At 33.2% G+C, this 21,948-nt stretch overlaps 2 protein-coding genes across 2 annotated transcripts; both read left to right on the forward strand.

The window, feature by feature from the left end:
- The first annotated feature begins 4,980 nt into the window (after window positions 1–4,980).
- Window positions 4,981–12,688, forward strand: LOC132189458 (Major facilitator superfamily protein). Its single transcript, XM_059604196.2, has 4 exons — window positions 4,981–5,450; window positions 8,626–8,945; window positions 9,973–10,602; window positions 11,993–12,688. The coding sequence occupies exons 1-4, from the start codon at window positions 5,318–5,320 to the stop codon at window positions 12,419–12,421; spliced, it is 1,512 nt and encodes a 503-aa protein (XP_059460179.2). The 5' UTR covers window positions 4,981–5,317; the 3' UTR covers window positions 12,422–12,688.
- Window positions 12,689–20,087: 7,399 nt separating this feature from the next.
- LOC132189891 (uncharacterized) lies at window positions 20,088–21,277 on the forward strand. The gene is made up of 2 exons (XM_059604722.2): window positions 20,088–20,521; window positions 20,639–21,277. Exons 1-2 carry the CDS (start codon window positions 20,285–20,287, stop codon window positions 21,062–21,064), a joined length of 663 nt encoding a protein of 220 aa, XP_059460705.2. The 5' UTR covers window positions 20,088–20,284; the 3' UTR covers window positions 21,065–21,277.
- Window positions 21,278–21,948: the final 671 nt, after the last annotated feature.

Genomic DNA, 21,948 nt, shown 5'->3' on the forward strand with positions numbered 1-21,948 from the left:
AAAATCATCACTTCACATGTAATCTTATGCATAAACTCAAACAAGTTCATAAACTCACAAGCAAGTTCATAAACTCACACATATAAATAAAATAAAACACAAACAAGTTCATAAACTCACAAACAACAAAAAAAAACCAACATGGTTAAACTTGAAGCTTGAGGCTCATTTCAATCAACCAAAAAAAGTTCATAAACTCATGACTTATTGTTATTATATATATATATATATAAAAAAAAAAAAAAAAAAAAAGCGGTTAGCGGGTAGCGGTTAACGGATTTCCAAAACCCACTAACCGCTAACCGCAACCGCCACCGCCTAGGCGGTTAGCGGTTTTTACTAACTGCTTTCAAAGCGGTTAGGCGGTTAGACGGTTTTAAATTTCACCCCTAATTTTTGATACTTTTGGAAGGACATTGTCGCAATTAAAAGTTTGGCGGACGATCCGTTTGACAAAGCATTTTTGCCTCAAATAGTTGTAGCTAATGTGGATTGATGTTGTATAAATTTTTTAATTTTTTATATTAAAAAGTAAAAAAGTTTTATTTTGTAGTATTTTTTTATTTGAATATTAATAAAAAGTGAATGATGTAATGTAAAAGGTGAAAAAAATAATAATAAAATAAAATAGAATGTTTTGATGTTAAATTTTTTAGGAAAAAATTGCGTGAACATTTAAAAAATGACGAAAAAGCTTTGCCAAACAAACCTTAAGCTTCCAAAACTCAAATTCCAGAAAACCCACTTGCCCAAAATCTTTGCAAATCACCGTTGATTTTTGCTGAATTTTGACGAATACTCAAACGGGTATTGCCATACATCACCTCACCAAGCTCAGTGGCTCAATCCTACTCCCACGCCCACAAGGTCTTCCTCTTCTGCAATACCCATTTGAGGTACATGTTTTATTTACTCTATATGAGATCAAATCCACTTAATAGATTTGTTTATACGTGGAGGATTCAAGAAGAAGGCCCATACCCCATGTTAAGCCTAGCTAGTTAGTCAGTGACCTGACGTTTAGACCTGATCCAAGACACCATAACTCCTCCAAAAGACTTTAGAGGGCTCTAGAAGGTTTCATATGTCAGTATATAAGGCCTAAGGTATACAAATTTCAACTATACCCAACACACTCTATCAATATTACTCTCATAAGTTGAGAGAGCTCTTCCTTTCATCTCATACTGACTTTAGTGTCAAAATCCCTCTAGCTCTCTTGGGCCGGCAAGTTTCTAACGCTTTCTACGCCTTTTACAGATAAATCTATTCCTTGAAAGGCAGGGCCGGCTCAACGTATTTTTGGGCCTTAGGCAACACTTTAAAATTAGGCCTAATTTTTTATTTTTTTTATTTTTATTTTTTTTAAGTAACAAATACACACACACACACACACACACACACACACACATATATATATATATATATATATATATATAGCAATAACATTTTCATTATCTTCTAATTCTTTTTTATGAGTTTCTTGTTCATTTATGAGTTTTTCACCTAAATTATTCTAAATATTTTATTTATTGCTAATAACAAATTTATTTAGAGCTCATCTTTGAGATTCAATCAATTTGTCTACTTTTCTCTTTCTTTCTCTTTTTAATTTTTTTAAAAAGTTTTTCATATCCAGATGCATATTTTCTAATAGACATGTTTAATTAAAAATACTAACAAATTAAACAAACACGATTTATCAACAAAAAAAAAATTATGACTATAATAAAATAAATGACAAAAATAGAACAATAAAACCTGATTTAGCAAAGGAATTATGAAGCAGTTCTTGGAGATAGGACATGAGACTCAGTCACTCGGAGTCGAAGAAGAAGAGAAAATGATGAGATAGGCAGAGAATAAAAACTCATAAAAGAGCAAGCAAAGAGAAAAGGTAAAGTAGCAAATATAGAGACTCTGATATTTAAAATGCCCATGGTAGGCTTACTAGGCTGACATCAGTTTATATTTTTGGCTCTTGGCTTTCCCTAATTGGCTAAATAATAAATAGAAAATAAATGGTAATATGTTATTTCTAACGAATATATTTTCTCATCAAAAACAAAAAATTTATAGAAAGAGGCTAAGAGGATGATTGCATGATGTAGGCGTGTACTGTAGCGTCAGGCGTGTAGAGCTCTAGGGAATTGGCATGTAATGATGTAAGGCTTTAATGCTTTATCCTTTTTTAATTTATTTTTTGAATTATTTTTAAAATTTATAGCGGGCTTATTAATTGGGGTCTTATTAAATTGAGGCATTAAATTTTGATAAAAAATTTTGTTAGGCCCTATTAAAAAAAATTTGGGCCTACAATTTTTTTTTTGGTCCAAAATAAAATTTTTTTTTTCAATTTTTTTTTTTTGGCCTTATTAAATTGGGGGCCCTAGGTGAGAGCCTAACTCGCCTAGGGCCTAAGCCGGCCCTATTGAAAGGCGGCTTGAGGCTATTGCTAGTTCATATACCAACAATAAGTGAATGCAATATAACAACATTTTTTTTTTTTTTTTTTTGGGTTCAACTTAGTGATTTTTATAGACGTCTGCCTCCAAAAGCAAGAATTCCATAAGCAATGAAAACATAAATTCTATGTTGGTACAACTTATAATGGTGTTTACTTGTCCATATATTACTTACGTTTACAAATAGTTTTGATACTCCTTATGATTATCAACTCGAGAACTCGTGGTTGATGGGTTACTATATGAGCAAATTACAATACAAGAGTGCTAGCTTTCAAGTAAATGATTTTTATAAATCTCTCAAATTGAATGAAGCTATTAAGTTAAAGTGGTTAAAAATAATATTTAAGTACTAAAGTAAAGAAATATATAAAAAGTTTAATATTTGATACTGTCTATAGGTAACACTCCATATTTGATAATATGATTTTTTCTCTTTAAATTTAACTTCTATTTGATAAGTCATTATCGTGTTACATGAATGGTAAGGGGAACTTGAGATATTCGGTTGCAGGAGATTCGCCACTAAAGAAAAGACATGTGACGGACGATTAGGGATCAAATTATTATAGAAGGAAGCTACAAAATAGGTAAAAGGGGGCCTTCATCTTCTTCCTCTATACTTTATTCTTGCTTAATTATTATTCATTTTAAACTTCTTACTAACTTAAACATTAGAACTATCTTGTGCTCGCATGCTCTTACACGCTCTTTTTGCCAGTTCTTTTTCTTTTTTTTTTTTTTTTTTTTTGCACCTATTCTCAATCGATATTTCAGCATGTGGTTAAGTGGTAATTTGTTAGTTTCCATTTTCAAAATGCAGGTGATAATTGAACATCGGCCTTTATTATTTATGAAAAGGTATGCTTCAGGGCAAACCAAATTGGCCTCCTTCCCTACCTGTTCTTGGAGAATCGCTCGAGTTGTCCTGAAGCCATTAAGGCATAGAATTATGAAATTCCTGACAATCTCTCCATTGTCCAATGAACAAGAAGAAGAAGAGACAAACAAAAGGAATAAATGAACAGAGGACGAGAGTCAGAGTACAGAGTTCAGAGAACTAATTTGATAGATCCCCCTCTAATTAAAATCAAAACGACCAAATATATTTATTCCCTTTTCATAACGAAGGGTAATGTTGTTTATTAACTACTCTCTCTCTCTCTCTCTCTCTCTCTCTCTATATATATATATATATATATGTTTAATCTAGCATTTGAAAATCAATTGGTATCTACCGAGGAAAATCAAAGTCTTTTTTGGTATTCGAATCGCACCCTACAAGACATGTTTCTAAGAACTGTCAAAGTGAGCAGAGTGACATTGTTGCACTCAACATTATGTATATGCGACACCCTGGTCTCATATTAAAAAGATGATGAGTAACTCAAATAAAGTGAGTGGTTTATGAAGATAGACATGTGTGCTAAATCTCACATTAGCTTAATTAATAAGTAAAACTGGGATCAAAATGCAAATATAATTAATGTTTTCTCTGGATCGTTAAAAATATTTATTTCTCGTTTGTAAATTTTCATTCCCCAATAAGATTTTTCAGACTAGTAGCTTAAGTATCAAAATCACTTGTCATAGTGAGATGTACAACTCCAATCAGCTATCTTTCCCTTTCTTTTCTGTTGGAGTAGATATGAGTTTGATTAACATGAAGAGAAACAGAGACGTAGCCCAGAAAGAGAGGGAAACGAAAATTAGCTTGAAGACAAATTTCAATCGACGCCTCCAGCACAAAACCTGCTCATTACGGGACACTTTCATTCTTGCCTGCAAACTAATTAATTATTAGGGAAAATTATATTTTACCCCCCAAAGTTTGAGACGATTTGCAATTCGACCTCCAAAGTTTTAATTTTGGCAATTCACCCCCAAAGTTTCAAATTTTTGTAATTTGACCAATTGTATCAAAAACTTTCCATATTGTCCATAATTTTTAATTTTTTTAAATTTTTTTTTTTAAAAAAAAAATTTCGAGTTGGCCGTAACCACCCCTTTGGCCATCTGGCCATTTTTGTACCATCAAATTTGTTCTTTTTTTTTTATAAAAAATAAAAATTATGGGCAATATGAGAATTTTGGAATAATATTGGTCGAATTGCAAAAATTTGAAACTTTGGAAGTGAATTGCCAAAATTGAAACTTTAGAGGTCGAATTACAAATCGCTCTAAACTTTAAAGAGTAAAGTATAATTTTTCCTAATTATTATAATCTATTTGTCCAAATATTTTATAATTTTTAAATTTGGTAGATAAGAGACTCACCTTAAACTTAGTAGGAGGGGAAGGAACACGTGCTCTTCCTGTTCCTAATCACCTACCAGTCTACCAGCTTACTGTTTTTGAGTATTTGATAATTCAGCGGTAGTTGTCCTGTCATTGACAAAGGAGACAAAATCAAATTAAACTATTTTGTCATATGTGGAATTAATAAATACCCAATTAAATAAATTTATTATTCTTCTTCTTCTTCTTTAATCTCCAATTATTAGCTAAAGTAGCGCATAAGTATAAAAGATTTTACATTTTTATTCAAGTTTGGTTATTTGATTTATCCCGATATAGGGGAAAGGGAGAAACAAACACAAAACTGAAAGAAAGTCAGTTAGGCAGGGAAAAGAAAAAGAAAGCAAACAGGCTGTTTGTTTGATCTACTAGTTAGTAGTTGCAAGACGCAAGTGCTATAGTTTTTAGTTATTTTTGTTGGTCAGGGGATATAGTTTATTGGCTATAAATTCGATCTCTCACTTGGGGAACTTGGACTCGACGCTTCAGTGTTTTTGACTCCGAGTTTTGTTTGAACTCGAGAAAGGGAGAAAGAAAGAGCGGGGTCGGAAAAAATGGCGGTGGGAGGTTTCGCCGTTGACGGGCCCGGGGGCGGCTTCAAAGGCAAGATAACAGTTTCAGTTGTAATCACGTGCATCGTTGCTGCCTCCAGTGGCCTCATATTCGGATATGACATCGGAATTTCAGGTACGTACAGTATTTTCGCACGGAATTTCAGGTTTTCTGTCGTCGTTTCTTGATACATGTAGCTTTTCCTAGAAGGCTGTGCTGATAGTGAGTTTGTAGCTCCGGTGGTTGTTGTAGCGTCTAGTGGGGTCTGGTAAGGGTTGTCCCTTTCTATGTTTTTTTTTTAAGAAAAAATCATTTTATGCGGCCTTTTCAAAGAGGAATGGGTCATTTTTTATTCTTGTTCATATATTTTGCACTATAATTATCAATCTACCAATTTTTCGATGTTTTAATCCATATAACACATTTCTTATTTGCTTAAAAGAAGAAAAATTCGCACCATACCGGTGCTCCCGCTGAGAAACAACTTTTTAGGCATTCTATCCTCAGTGGGCTGAGTAAGCACCGCACAACGCCATAGGATGTATGGATGAGGCCCATTAACAATTACCATAGGATTTTTTTTTTTTTTTTTTTTTTTTTTTTGGATAAAGTTCATTTAATCGAATTATTACCCCAATGATAATCTACACCCTTAACTATCAATAACGATAATTTACCCTTCAAATTATCAAAACAGTGACAATGTACCTCCAATGCTAGCAAAATGACAAAATTACCCTTATAAAATTTTCAACAAAACAAAAATACCTTTAAAATTTTGAAAAAATAAAATAAAATTTAGTATTTTTATTTTTATTTTAGTAAGGGTAGTTTCATTATTTTTTTTTTTAATTGAGAGTACATTGTCATTTTGTTAGTAGTTTGTGGGGTTATTGAGGTGATAGTTTTAGGGGGTTAAATGGACTTTACTTTTTTTTTTTTTTTACATGTCCGCACAAGAGGGAGTGAGAGATTCGAACTAATGACCTCCGCTTCAAGTGTAGTCCCAGCCAATTGAGCTATCTCTTGAGGACCATTACCATAGGATCTTTGCTATTGGATCAAGTTTTTTTTTTTTTTTTGGTAAAGTCCACTTAACCCCCTCAAACTATAATCCTAATGACAATCTACCTCACAAACTATCAATTGCGACAATTTAACCCTCAAACTACCAAAACAATGACAATGTACCCTCAATGCTAGCAAAGTAAAGAAATTACCCCTATATAATTTTTAATAAGACAAAAATACCCTTAAAATTTTGCAAAAAAAAAATTGTATTTTTATTTTTATTTTAGTAAGGGTAATTTCGTCATTTTGTTAAAAGTTGAGGTACATTGTCATTGTTTTAGTAGTTTGGAGGGTAAATTGTCACAATTGATAGTTTGGGAGGTAGATTGTCATTCCGGTGGTAATTTGAGGGGGTTAAAGTGGACTTTTCCATTTTTTTTTTTTTTTTGGGAAAAATTCATTTAACCTCTCTAAATTTACATATTTTCGGCATTTACGATAAAAAGTTTAAAAATCCACCCTCTCAGTATCTTCTAACTACCGCTTGGTCCGCTTCATTATAATACTCTTTATTAGTGATTTTTTTTTTGTCTAGTTGGAGTAAAGATGTCACATGAGTTGCATGTGCTTTTTTTTCTTTCTTTTTTTTTTTTTTAATATAAATTACCCAAAATACCCTTGAAGTTGCTGTGGTAGTAGGTTAGGTTTTTTTTTTTTTTTTTTTTTTTTTCAAGTTGATTTGTTTAAAGATAGTTGATGCAGTTGACTGCCTCCTTGTAATCTGGTTATGAATACTTAAAAAATAAAAACTGACGCAGGTAGCTTGCTAAGTACATTAGCGGTGAACACTCTTACGCCTAAGTTAATAAGATAATTTTTGTAAGAGTAGAAACGAGAGTATGCAGTTGACCGCCTCCCTGTAATCTGGTTATGAATACTTAAAAAATAAAAACTGACGCGGGTAACTTGCTAAGTACATTAGCAGTGAACACTCTTATGCCTAAGTTAATAGGATAATTTTTGTAAGAGTAAAAATGAGAGTATGAAAGGGAAATAAATATGCATACCTCATACTTAGGGTTTGTCGTCTTCTTTATATATAGGATTGTCATAGGTAAGGCAAGTAGGCCTAAAAAGGAGACAATCTGGATAGTTTATGTCCCAAAAGGCTCAAGCAACACATTTTTCATTTTATTTGATGAAAAATGCTAATAGAAGGTTTTAATTGTGACAGAGTAACAGTTAGAAGGGGCTAAGTATCACTTCTAAAGTTTGTAATTAAGGACACGAAACATCCTAATTTAAGTTGCTGTTATGGTCATTTAAATTGTGTAATGGTCATATAAAGTGATTGTTTTGACAGCTATAGATGGTCCGTGAAACAATTAAACAATTATGCATGTTGAATTTAAGGTCATGTCGAAAAATTGGTATAAAATTTTATAAGTTACTCATAGTCGGACTTATTTAATTAAATTGGTCAAACTTCTCAATCTTACTTTTTTAATTTCTTTTTGGATTTGTGTCGAATTCACAAATCGTGTAAAAAATTGCTAGTCCTAAATGTTATTTGTCGGGTTCAAGTCGTGTCAATGCATAAGTATAAGATTATATAAGTCAACTCTAATCTGACCCATTTAATTAATAAATCAGACTTTTTTCACTTTAACCTACTAATTGTGTCGCGTTCATATGCCATGTAAGTCTTGTTTGATAATGAGTGTTTTTACCCTTCCTTTCTTTTCTTTTGTTTTTTTAACCCCCCGAAATCTCATAATCGTATTGAATGAGTTCATTAATTTTAAAATAAATGAACTTTGTGGTAGGATTTTTGTATAAAAAGAAAATCTTCATATATGACATGCAAAATTATGTGATAAACTTTCTCCTCGAATTTCACTACAAAACAATAACCATGAGCATGTTTTAAGGGGGTTTTCATGTCAGACACTTAAAAAAAAAAAAAAAAATTAAAGTCACTTAAAACACGTTATGTCATGTTAGTCCGTGTAAAATAAGTGTAAAAAGTAAAATTACTCTTTTTTTTAAGTGGTTGTCTAGTTAACATGAGGAGTCACTTAAAATATGTAAATAGCATTACTCAAACTCTAATATTACTAGCCTATAACCCGCTCCATGCGCAGGTGTTACAAATTACATAGCCACACATAAGCACAATAGACAATTTACAAATTAAATAAGAAAAGTTTGAGTTTTCTAATGTTGTAAGCATGATGTTTCTAATATTGTAAGCATGATGTTTTTTAACGAGCTTGCATTGTCATTAACATAATTTCAGGAGGCGTAACAACAATGGTGCCATTTCTTCACAAATTCTTCCCATCAGTACTGAGAAAGGCAGCAGAGGCCAAAACAAACATGTATTGCGTGTTTGACAGCCAGCTTTTGACATCATTCACATCTTCACTATACATAGCCGGGTTAGCAGCTTCCCTTGTAGCTAGCCGAGTCACATCAGCAATTGGCCGCAAAAACACCATTGTCATCGGTGGCTGCACCTTTCTTGCAGGTGCTGCCATCAATGGTGGTGCGGCCAATATTGCCATGCTCATCTTGGGACGCATCTTGCTCGGCTTCGGCGTTGGTTTCACCAACCAGGTATGTGATGTAGGCTTAAAATTGTTTTGCAAATTGTCTTCTGTTCACTCACATTCGAAAAATTATGCAAGGATCTTGTGTTATATTTATTTCAAATTGGGTATTTTAAATAATTATAAAATTTATTTTATATCTAAAAGTTTTACGTGCATTTAATTGAGCAAAGTTTCAACCGCTATGAGCAAAGTTTTGTCCCACATTGGCTAGATACATGATGTCAAATAGTTGACAAGGAAACCTTCTCCCTTAATAATAAATTGGGTAATGAAGAAGAGAGTTAGTTCCCTAGCAAATTAGTGTATTTATCAACCTTCTATTTTCCAAAAGTGCTCCACATTTTTTTTTTTTTTTTTGGTTTGTTTGTTTCGGGAAAACTCCACTTATCACCCATGATTTTTCATTATTTTTGCAATCATACCGTTAAACTCTAAAAAGTGTTAATTTAGGTTACCATCTTTCAGAAGTTTGTAATGTTAACTATTTTGTCCAAATCCAACGTTAAATCCTCACAGAGGAAGTGAAATCCCAAAAATACTCCCCCCAAATTCAATATTTTTGTAATTTTATAAATATCTTAAGAGTATATTGGAGATTTCATTCTTAAACCATTTGATTTAACACTTAATTTTTACGGGAGAGTTGACATTGCAAACTTCTAAAATATAGTAACCCTAAATTAACACTTTTTTTAAAGGTATAATTGCAAAAGTAATAAAATATTAAGAACGGTAAATGAAGTTTTACCGCACCCTATTTTCTAAGGGTGTTTTTTGTTATCTTAAAAAAAAAAAAAAAACATTATAAAACTATTTTGTCAAATCCCTTAAACACTTAAAAGGTAAACAAAATATGTTCTAAAGATATTGTCTCAATTTCATTTTACCCTTGTATGTTTCCTGTTATTTCTACATATCCCTCTTCAGATTGGCTGCCATTGTTGTACAATTTTAGGACTATATATATATATGATGCACTAATTTTACAAATCATATATATTGACATACTACTAATGTTATTATGATAAAAGGCAACTCCCGTGTACCTCTCAGAGGTGGCGCCACCCAAATGGCGCGGCGCATTCAACACAGGCTTTCAATTCTTCATAGCAGTTGGGGTGGTTGCAGCCAACTGCATAAACTATGGCACCGCTAAGCGCAGCTGGGGTTGGCGCCTCTCCCTTGGCCTTGCCGTTGTACCCGCCCTTATCATGACAACCGGCGCACTTCTTATATCCGACACACCCAGCAGCCTCGTGGAGCGCGGCAAGTTGGACCAAGCCAAGAAATCCCTCATCAAAGTCAGAGGTTCGGACGCCGACATCGAGGCTGAGCTTGCCGAGCTGAAAAAGTCGAGTGAAATTGCCAAAGCCGCTCGCCGGGAGCCCTTCGTTACCATATTTGAGAGGCAATACCGGCCGCACCTTGTGATGGCAATCGCCATACCATTTTTTCAACAGCTCACTGGAATTAATGTTATTGCGTTCTACGCGCCGATTCTTTTCCAGACAGTGGGCTTTGGTAGCGACTCCGCCTTAATAGCCGCCATTATCCTCGGATTGGTCAACTTGTGTTCAATCCTTGTCTCCACATATGTTGTCGATCGGTATGGTCGAAAATTTCTGTTCATGGAGGGTGGGATTCAAATGATCATTTGCCAGGTATGCATCAAATCTAGTTATTTTATTTGTCTCCATGTATATGTTAGTAGTGGGTTTGCAATGACAAAAAAAAAAAAAAAATTATAATCATTTTTAAAATCAAGAAATTGAGGTAAAATAATAGAAAACACAACCTCTCAGTATTTCTTACTAATAAACTAATCAAAATGCGAATTAAGATTATTTCCAGTTTATTTGAACTAAATAATATTCAGTTAATTATATTGGAGGGGTATTTTTGTCATATTAAAAAGTAAAAAGACAAAAATACCTCTCGAATATAATTTACCAGGTATTTTCTAGTTCAAATGAAAAAAAATACACCATTGAAGGCTAAGGCCATATTTGGTGAATTGACGACGTTAGGGTTTGAACTTAAAACCGTTGACTCTATATAAGGCTAAATCAACACTTGTTCTAAAAGCTTAAGCTTATAGAAATATGTAAATTTGATAATTTAATCAACACTTTAACAATATAAAATGTAAATTCAAAACTCTGAAAAAAAAAAAAAAAAAAAAAAAAAAAAAAAAAAACCTGTTAGGAAGTTGAATACATATATACAATTGTTACCTTGTAAACGTTGGAATTTCAAAATTGTAGCAAAGCTTTCTAATTACATCAAGTTTGTTTCCATTTGATGTTAAAATCACAATATATAATTTTTTAAAACATAGGAAAAACTCTTTTAAAAAAAACATGTAACAGACTCTTTTGGTGTTCCTTAAACCAAGGGAACACAAGTGTTTGGCAACGGAGTGGGCCGGACTGGAATGAAAGGCCCAAAAAATTTGTCTCAAAATTAACTATAACATTCTTACTTTTTACATTACATTAATTATTTTTTATTATTATTCAAATAAAAAAATCACTAAAAAATAATTTTTTTTTCACTTTTTTATACATAACTTTTTTTTTTTTTACATCAATCAAATCTGCTACAATTTCAATACACTTCATTTTTCAAGCCCTTTGCCAAACACACCCATTGTATTACTTTTGCTTCTCTTAAAATTATTTTAATATAAAAAAGCTTTCACTCTCATTTCTTTCTCCTCTCTTTTGTATAACATATATGAGAAATAATATTTTTAGCATTTATTTGAAAGAATATTTATGTTGTATATGAAGATGATAATAAAAGTTATTAAATGGGTAAAACTGCCCTGCAATTGGAATAAGATATTTGAATCGAAGAGTATTCAGTTAGTTATATTCGATGGGTATTGTTGTCTTTTTACTTTTTGAGGGGACAAAAATACCTCTTCACTATAACTAACTGAATATTCTCCCGTTAATTTGAATTAGAGAGAATCCTAATTGCCTGCGATCACACTTACGCAAGCCCATGTATTCATTATTTGATCTCATGTGTTGTAAATTCGTGAAGGTGGCGGTGGCTTGTGTGCTGGCAGCTACGACGGGCGTTTCTGGCACGGAGCACATCTCAAAGGGCTACGCTATATTAGTTCTGGTGCTAATGTGCACCTATGCTGCTGGTTTTGGCTGGTCATGGGGCCCTCTAAGCTGGCTCATTCCAAGTGAAATATTTCCGATGAAGATCCGGCCCACCGGCCAAAGCATAAGCGTTGCCGTGAACTTCGCAACCACCTTTGTGCTATCTCAAACATTCTTATCCATGCTTTGCCACTTCAAATATGGCACTTTCCTGTTCTACGCCGGCTGGATCACTGTTATGACCATTTTTGTCGCATTTTTCTTGCCGGAGACGAAAGGGATCCCTTTGGATTCAATGGGTGCAGTGTGGGAGCGGCATTGGTATTGGCGCCGGTTTGTCCAGGGGCAGCCGGAGCTTTGATTTGGCGTTGGAGGAATGCTTGTGCTTACATGTACACCATTAATGTTGACAACAATACAGAAAGGTTATCCTGGTAAATTGCTTATGTTTGGATTTTTATAAAAATGTAATATTCAGGCTTTCTCGTACTTCCAATTTGAACAATTAACTCTATTGCGATTAATAACATTGATATATATATATATTTTCACAAAATTTCATTAAAAGTTAACAATTCTATATAATATATTCTGTTAAATGGGCTACCCTTCGAGCCCAATTGGTTGACTTCTAGGTTGTCGTGGACCTGCAAAAGACCAAAGCCCAAGATCCAACTATAGCAAAAAATGTGGTAATGACGATTATGACTTCAACAGTAATAATAATTACAGTTACACCATTAACAACCAAAATAATGTCAACAATGAAACACTCATATAAAATGAAAAAAAGAAAAAGAAAAAAGGAAGCGATTAAGGTAGAAAATATGTGACAGTGTGACAGTGAATGACATAACTTTAAATTAGCGGGCATGACAAGGAAAAATAGGGCTTTGTTTGTGGTTGGTTAAGGTATTCGTTTTCCAATTTTTTTTTTTACTTAATTTGTAAAACATTTGAGGATAATATAATGGAGATGGGAGGCTCCCTCTCTTGCTATGACCTGGAGGTTTAGACAAATTCTCTTCATAAGGTGGATAATGTCCTAGAAGTAGAGAGAATTGTTAAATTACCAGTTATTTGAAAAGTTTAAGCTGATAGGAAAAGGTAACTTTAATCACTTAACTATTATTAACAATCTCCCTCACGTGTGGGCTCAAACTCTCTTTTAATAGGTGAGACCAAATACGTGAAATATTTAATTTAAATGGGGGGTGATTTGATGGAGTCAATGTTAAATTACCAGTTGTCCTAAAAGCTTAAATTAACATAAAAAAATAAATTTAATTATTTAACCATTACTTTAACCATTTGAACCAACTAAACATGAGGAAAAAAAAAAAGAGGAAAATAAATTATAATTAAAAGAGAGTGATTTGATGCATAGTAAATGTAAGACAGGTGATGGTAAGATGAAACTCTTTCATAAAAGACTTTTTAGTAGTTAGCAATGAAGAGTTGTTGGGCTGGCTTAGACATTGATGGTTGGGCCCGAAATCTGGCAGAACAAGCGGAGGCTTATTTGGATGGGCCTTTCTTTCGACAGTTTGGTCTGTCAGCCCATGGCCTGCACCAATATATAGTGTATATGTAATTAATATGAAGCAAAAATTACGTTAAGCAGTTTGTCTTCTTCTTCGTTAAAACTCATATTTTGCTTTTTGATTAGGTATTTTTAAGCAAGCACTATAATTTATGTATTCTTTTTTTAATTTTTTTTTTTCACATTTCTCTCTTTTTTTTTTTTTTTGGTTTCTCTCTTGATGCTTCGAGAAAACAATAAAAAATATTTAAATGAAATAAAAAATTTGTTAGAATTTGCATTGAAAAAGTAGTAGGTAGAGTTAAAAATGATGCGTTTTGTTAGCTAAAATACATAATATTGCTCGAATTTCCCCTTTTGTGTAAAGTAGTAGGTAGGTAAAGTAATTTTTTTTTTTTTTTTCTTTCTAAATTTTTGATAAGGGTATTTTTGCTATTTTAGGTACAAATGAGGTGCATTTTCATTAATGGTTTAAATTCAAGTTTAAATGTACGACGTATTTTGAAGGCTATAACCTAATTTTTTTTTTGAAAGAGAAACATTTTATATTTATTCATTGATAAAAAGTTACGAGCAAAAAATTCTTACAAATAGAGCAAAAAACTCTGAAGTAAATCATAGCCGAAACTAAAGTTACAGTTGTCACCAACATACCAAATCAACCATTACAAAAACATTCACTAACCCAAGACTAACCATCAAGTTTAATATTATATCTGCACTAAAACATACATCATTCAATACATAAGTCAATGAGAGCAAATAACCCCAAGTCAATACTCATCTTATTCGACCCAAAAGTTTGATTATCGACCACATTCACAACCCAAAGGCCATAACCTAATTAACTCATGAGTATTGTCACTTCATTTCTAACCCCCCGCCCACAAAAAGAAAAAGAATGAAATTCTGGTGAGAATAATTTGGTGGGTTGAAGAAGTGGGGTATGAATGATATATAGGCCAACTCTCGTCCTAATTAATAAAGTGGGTAAATGTATTCAAAGCCACATTTGTTTCTCTCTCCATAACCAAAAAAAATAGGTTACGTGCCGCACTTCAAACCAACCTTGGGTTGCTGTCACTTTCCTTACAAATTACGACCCATCCAAACGAGTCATTAAATTTTGTTGACTATCATCAGTAAGCAAACAGGAATCGTGGATGCAAACCTCCTTCTTCTTATTATTATTTTTTCAAAAAAATTAAGATTGATCTAAGAACGAATTGAGTATGTTAAAAAAAAAAAAGTAGTAAGAGAATAGTAAGAGTATATTTGGGATTGCAATTTCGCAAGAATAATTTGCGCTTTTACAAGATATCGCGAAACCTAAGGCGTTTGGTATATATTGCGATTTAAAAAATACTTAATTTAAAAAAAAAAAAAAAAAAAATCCGTGATTTCTATAAGCAATGTAGGGGATGCTTATTTGAATAGGCGTGAATTAAAACCAAAATCACTATTTCGCATAACAAATATTTGAAAAAAATACTTTTTAAAATGTTTTAACAAACGCCTTTGCGATTTAAAAAACGCAATTTTTAAAAACGCACTTATTGAAACCGCAATCTCAAACAAATCCTAAATAGTATATCTTTTTAAAGCAACGCTAGAAACCACATTTTAATTCTATAGCTAAACTATAATTATCCTAAAATGTTAATGTATCAGTTCCAACCAACTTTGGATAAATTAATTTTAAAAAAAATTAGAAGTTAGTTGGAATTGCCACATCAACGTTATTATAAGATAGTTATAAAATAAAAATTTGGCATATATATAAGTATAACATTACTCTTCATTCATTAAAACTACAATCTTAAATGGACCCTTAATGTTATGGAGACGCCCCACCCCACCCCACCCCGCCCCCTCCGGAACCTTATACCTGAAAAAGTTGCACCACAAGCCTCTCCGATCGGCTGCAGCGCAGTACTCTAGTTTGGTCAGAAAGATTGGACCACCTCTAATAGAACTTATATGTACACCAAAAGAGGCCCCATCAAACGCAACTACTCTCATCTAAATAAATGAATGATCGATGATCATGAAAAAGAATGTTCAAAAGTTGGTCCTACCATGTACAGGAAGGTGCACTTTTGTGGTTGTGGCCATGAATCCCGTGGTTAACATAATTGTGTATGTAATTTAGGTCTAGTGTCTTTATTCCTTATTAATATTTGTCGTTAGAGTAATCTAGTAGGAAGACTTTGTTTCTTTAAAGATAATGTGACTTTTAAAATTATTATTTGGTTTAGAATCGATTACTATTGAATTTTGATCAAATAATAATTGTAGAAGCCACGTTATCTTTAGAGGGACAAAAGAATGACCAAAAAGTCTTCATTCTAGGGTTACGCTAAAAAAATTAGACCCCTTAATAGACCCTAGTTTTGTATTTGTTGGATTATGGACTAGTAAGCCCAAGTGGCAAACGCGTTAAGCTCAAAATTAGTCAGCTAACCCAAGTGCATCCTACACCGGTATAGGGAATTAATTTTAAAGTCATTATCGTGTTACACGAATGTTAAATTGTTGTATTGGCCACCATCTGTGATACGATTCTAGTTAAAACGGCAAGACGTACCTTAATTACGGCAAACGTGAGATGGATCACAAGAAAAACTGTTGTCACAGTAAAGCCGTATGTTGTATTGTTGACAGTTAACGCAATGAGAAGTGTAGAAAAGCACGTTAACTAATTTACAATAAAAGAATTGGTGTTCATTTGGAAACAGAGGAAGCTCTTTTGAAAAACCTTTATTAAAATATTATTGATGAATTGATAACTATACGAACTAAAAAATATGTTTTATATGACTACAATGTTAAAAATTAACGGTATTAACAAAATATGATTTTAAAAAAAAACCCCCTTAAAATAGAAAACCTAAAAACCCTAAATTAGACAAATTCCAACCGTTCGAATGGTACACACATACAGCCACCGTCATCTGATCGGCACTTGGACTGAAGCTTTCTATCTAAATCCATATGGACCATATAAATCAACCTATTTCTGATTGATACATTATAATTTGTTTAACCTCCAACGCTAGATCATCAATCATCCGATGTAACTTGTGTGGGCATTTGAACGGCACGTAAGCCTATTTAAATGAGCTTATTGTGGATAGGGGTGAAAAAAAAGCCTGTTAATCGTAACAGTCTAGGTAGTTAGTAAAATTTACTAACCGCTAGGCAGTTAACCGGCGGTTAGCTGTTAGTAACTCTAATAACCGCTAACCCTTTTTTTTATTTTTTTATTATATATATTTTAAAAAATTATTATTATTATTTTTAAAACGATGTCATTTCTATGGTAATACGATAATATCATACTACATACGACATTTTTATATATATATTTAAAATTTTAAGCACAAAAACAACATTGTTTCATATATATATATATATATATATGATCCGCGTTGTATACTAAATAGCATTGATCTAGTGTGATATTAAATTTTCATGAGACAATCATAAATAGCACTCTAGAAGTGAAATGGAATAGACAACCTCTTGCAACAATCAATATATTGTCTCTGCAATGGCCTTGTTGCGCAAAGATTACACACCAACACAATTGTCGGCTCAAATTAACTACCTCTTCCCATACTTCAATATTCATGCACGAACCCTTTTTTTTTTTTTTTTTTTTTTTTTTTTTTCACTTGCTAGTAGATTTCTCAGGTGGATATTACAATTTTGTTAAGTAAATGTCATTGCATTTGTGATTCTTTTAATTTGCACAATTGATATATATATAATAATAATAATAATTTTGTGGTAAGAGTTGTAATATCCCAAATATTGTTTTTAGGTAGAAAAAAAAAAGGGTGAAAAAATATACTTTGATGGTTTGACCCCCCAAGCTACCACCATAATTTTTTATTATTTATTTATTTTATTTTTCATTTGTGCCACCAAACTATCAAAATTGATATTTAAATAAGTCAAATTGCTTGTCAAAATAGCCATTTTATCAATGTTAGACATTAAAATTGATGAAAATGTGGTCACGTGACCACATTTTCATCAATTTTAAAGTCTTAACATTGACCAAATGCCACAAGTAATGCTATACATCATTCTCTCATTCTCTCAAAACTTATCGAAGGGATCCTCTCCGGTTCAAATGCTCTTGTAAAAGAGAGGACATTTTTTGTCCAAAAAAATGTAAAATGACAAAATTGCCCTCTCATTTACAAGAACTGGCTCCTCTCCACTTTATTTGAACCGGAGAGGATCCAATTTTAAAACTTACATGGCGTGGCCTCTCAAACCAAAAAAATCAATTTCCATATACCATTAAATGCTATGGGAAACCAAGCCGCATAGTTTTATAAGAGATGAGAGGGTAATGAAGGGATGATGAATAGAATTACTCAAATACCACTTTTTATGAAAAATTGGTAGTAGTCAAGGATGCAAGGTATATTTATCAAAGATATTATATATATATATATATATATATATATATATATATATAACAGAAAAGAAAAAAAAAAAAACAGAGGGGCAGTTTTGTAAGTTAGCAACTAAAATGGAAAGAAAAAAAGGAAAAAGAATGGACCCAAGCCATTAAAGGCTTTGAGAAGGAGAGACAGAGGGTTCAACTTCAAGGAAGTCCACCTGCCTTCATTAACTCACCTTGAATTCACTTAAATGCAGAATTCAAGGATGACACTGAAACACCCTCGCTTTCTTCAACTTCTTTCTTCATCACTCTCATCACCGGTTTCCTCCTGTTTAATGCTCCCAACCCACCTCTCCTTCCCTTCATTTATGCTTTTCTTTAAACCTAGCTATTTCCTCTCTCTCTCTCTCTCTCTCTCTTTCGTACTCATTCATACCCTCCATGATTCAATCACTCACACCATACATATGAGAATAAATGTTAGAATGTAATTGGTGAAATTGTTCTGATAATTTCATAACTGCTTCAATTTTTTGTTTAACTATTTCATCAATTATAGACTTTCGGTCTTTGTAGTAACAGTTATAGAATCCTTAACACCAAAGAGTTCCAAGAGAAGAGAGGATTCTAATCAATTCCCATTCTTGATCCGAAAGAAAGAGAGAGTGGGTGATCCTAAAATTGAAAAAAGTGTGGACTCCCCTAACAGCAAACAAAAAATAAACTAAAACAGTACATAAATAATTACAAATGGTAGAAAACGGGTTAAACGAGTGACTCAGTCTTCTTAAGGGGCTGTGCAAGGCCGTTACAAAACCAGAAGGGACACAGATTAAGGCGGACCTATTTGATCAACCTTCACTTGGAAATAGCAATAATCACCTGAAGGAGGCTGAAATCGAAGATGCGCGCACTATCATAGTCCGATACAAGGACTGTAGAAGAGAGATGATCCATCACTAAAGCAGCTACAAAAGTCAAATCTCCACTGGACCAACAAAACACAATAAAGCTAGCGGAGAGATAGTAACCCACAAAACAAACAAGCAGCGAAATACAAAGAAATTAAGCTCGATAAATATTGTGAAATCTAATCTTGATACTCTTTTTTTTTTTTTTTTTTTTTTTTTTTTTCACTCAAAACGGAGAAGATCGTGTTCAGATATTTTATGTCATCACTGAGCTAGGGTCCCGTTACCAATTCATTTAAAGCTGGTGAAATTTGGTTGAAACCTTTTAGGTCTTATCCTTGAGGCATTTGCTAGATCTTTTGCCGAATAAAGAAAGTTACTCCAAAAAATCCCATGATATCTCATTTCTTTAATTTGCTGTTTGTACTCCGTATTTTGAGTGATGATGCCATGCACCCACCTTGATTTATAACGAACAAGTTCAACAGGTAAAAGAAAGAAGATCGAGATAATATATATATAAAAGTGTTTTTTTTTTTTTTAATTATATATATAACAAATTAATGAGTACATAATTAAGGGTATGAAAAGTTCAGTACGTACGTAGTTGAACTTCAATTTTTGAAAACATTATACGTACGTAGGTTGGAGGATCGATGTATATATATATATATATATATATAGATGCGTACGTAGGTTTGATAGGTTGAATAGGTCATCAGTTGTTGTGTTGATGTAGTTATGTTATAAATATAGGGTTGAAGGGGGTGTTGAGAGCTTTAAAAGATGTAGTTCTTTGAGTGACCCAATTGTGGAAGCAGGAGTTATTATCCATATTAAAGATCCATTGCATTCAAGGCCTTCCTTCAACTGTATACAGACTCCCCACATTTATTGAACCCTTCCCACCCCTCTCTCGCTCACCGCCTCTCATTAATCCTTTTTTTTCCTTTGCTCCATCGATCGATCTTCCAATTTCCATCCATCCTTCGATCTATTTCCCCCACGTAAAAAGCAATATTAACATGTTGCTTATTTCATCCAAATTGGTTACCCTTTAATTCAATATTTCCCTCACCACCCACCCTTATTATATATATATATATATATATATATATATATATATATATATAGCTCTAGTAATTGATCCAACTTTCAACCACGTACGTCATGCATTCATAGTTTACTTGTATTATTATTATTTATTATTAATTAGATTTTGTGCTGCAGTTTACAGTAGTTGAACTGGCCTATATATAATATAACCACCTTTTTTCACCATATTCCATCACTCTTGTGTAAGAGAGAGAGAGAGAGAGAGAGAGAAGAAGAAGAAGAAATTAAGCTATGGTTTCCTTGCAACCAACCCTTTCTCCAAGCCGTAGAAAGGCAATCTCATCTGATCAGTATGAGAATTTATCGAAGAAGAGGAAGTTACAAGAGGGATTTGCAGCACAAACCCAACAAATTTTCGAGAAGCGATCAAAAGGAGGGGAATCCACAAAATTCTCCACGCTTGTTGATATCGAGCTACACCTTGACACCCCTTTGCCTTTGGAGTGGCAACGATGCCTTGATATCCAGGTATATCTATATATCTATATATATCATCTCTCTCTCTCTCTCTCTCTCTCTCTCTCTCTAAGCATGTCATTGATTATATATTCTATTATAATATTGAGTTTAGAATTTTGTGTGCAGTCGGGTCAGATACACTTTTACAATACGAGGACCCATAAGAGAACATCAAGGGATCCAAGGAGGAGGAGCTCTGATGATGATGATGATGGTGGTGATGATGTTGGTGATGATGATGATGATGATGATGATGATATGAGCTTAGAGCTGCAACTGAACCTACCATGCGAGTCACTCAGAAAGAGCTGGAAGCCTGCTGCTTCAAGTCATGAGCCGTTGATGATCATGGAATCCAGGAGACAAGATGATGATCAGAAGAAAAAGATGGGAGCAGGGGATGATTATAACCAAGAGATGATAGCGACTGTTTGCACGCGCTGTCACATGTTGGTAATGCTGTGCAAATCCTCCCCTGCATGCCCCAGCTGCAAATTCATGCACCCACCCTATTCAAGACAAGCTCTACCCTCTTGTGCTGCTACAAAATAAGAGCGTCTTTTAATAATTAGCTTTAGGGCTTTTCGCATCGATCTGCTACCTCCGGTCCTCCAACGTACCTTCCTTTTTTTCTTCTTCTTCTTCTTCACAATATTGAATCTGTCTAGCTTTCAAGGCAAATTAAGTATCTTGCATAAATAGTGTAAATATACAAAGTGCTTTTATATATATATATATATATATATGCACCTTTTCCAGTCTGTATTTACCATGAAACATATATATATATATATATATATATATATATATATATATATATATAAAATTGATTTGAGTTGTTCTTCTCCACTTCGATGATGATGATAATAATAAGAATCTAGTCATTCTGAAGAGCCCCGGATTCACATACACATGCATATATATATATATTGCAAGGACCACCATGAGAATCTGAACCATAGTACTTTTATGTATATAATTCACCTTTCCTATTGGCTATATGGACCCCATTTGGTTAGATGACTAAATTTAAACAATCCCATTAATTAATTAATTTCTTTTAGTGATAATTAACCAACGATGGAGAAGATGAGTACTGTAGCTGATCATTGTAATTAACTGACTTCAGTTTTTTCTTTTTATGTTTTTTTATGGCTAAGATTAACTAGTTAAATTAAGCTTAGTTTACCGGCCGTCCTACGTGTTGAGCCACGTGGGCTAGCTTGTGGGGGAGTTAAGAAGTAACCAAACGCAACTCGTACAAGCAGAGAACCACAGGAGAAGATCCGTGCACAGACAAAATGGCCAAAGCCGACACGATCGATGCTATAATCCTACTGCATACATATTTAGATGGAAATATATAAGCAAGTGCAATATATATGTTGGTCTCTCAGAATTCGAATCACTGGAAGCTGTTCCATTAACGCAGAGAC

The sequence above is a fragment of the Corylus avellana genome, chromosome 9 (genome assembly GCF_965113065.1).
Source record: "Corylus avellana chromosome 9, dhCorAvel1.hap1.2, whole genome shotgun sequence".
Classification (NCBI taxonomy): domain Eukaryota; kingdom Viridiplantae; phylum Streptophyta; class Magnoliopsida; order Fagales; family Betulaceae; genus Corylus; species Corylus avellana.

Bases quoted from the DNA above. Each gene is read 5' to 3' on its own strand.
- LOC132189458 (XM_059604196.2), top strand. From the start codon at position 5,318: ATGGCGGTGGGAGGTTTCGCCGTTGACGGGCCCGGGGGCGGCTTCAAA. The intron at 5,451-8,625 runs GTACGTACAGTA...ACATAATTTCAG, and splicing joins ATATGACATCGGAATTTCAG to GAGGCGTAACAACAATGGTG. The intron at 8,946-9,972 runs GTATGTGATGTA...TTATGATAAAAG, and splicing joins GCGTTGGTTTCACCAACCAG to GCAACTCCCGTGTACCTCTC.
- LOC132189891 (XM_059604722.2), top strand. From the start codon at position 20,285: ATGGTTTCCTTGCAACCAACCCTTTCTCCAAGCCGTAGAAAGGCAATC. The intron at 20,522-20,638 runs GTATATCTATAT...TTTTGTGTGCAG, and splicing joins AACGATGCCTTGATATCCAG to TCGGGTCAGATACACTTTTA.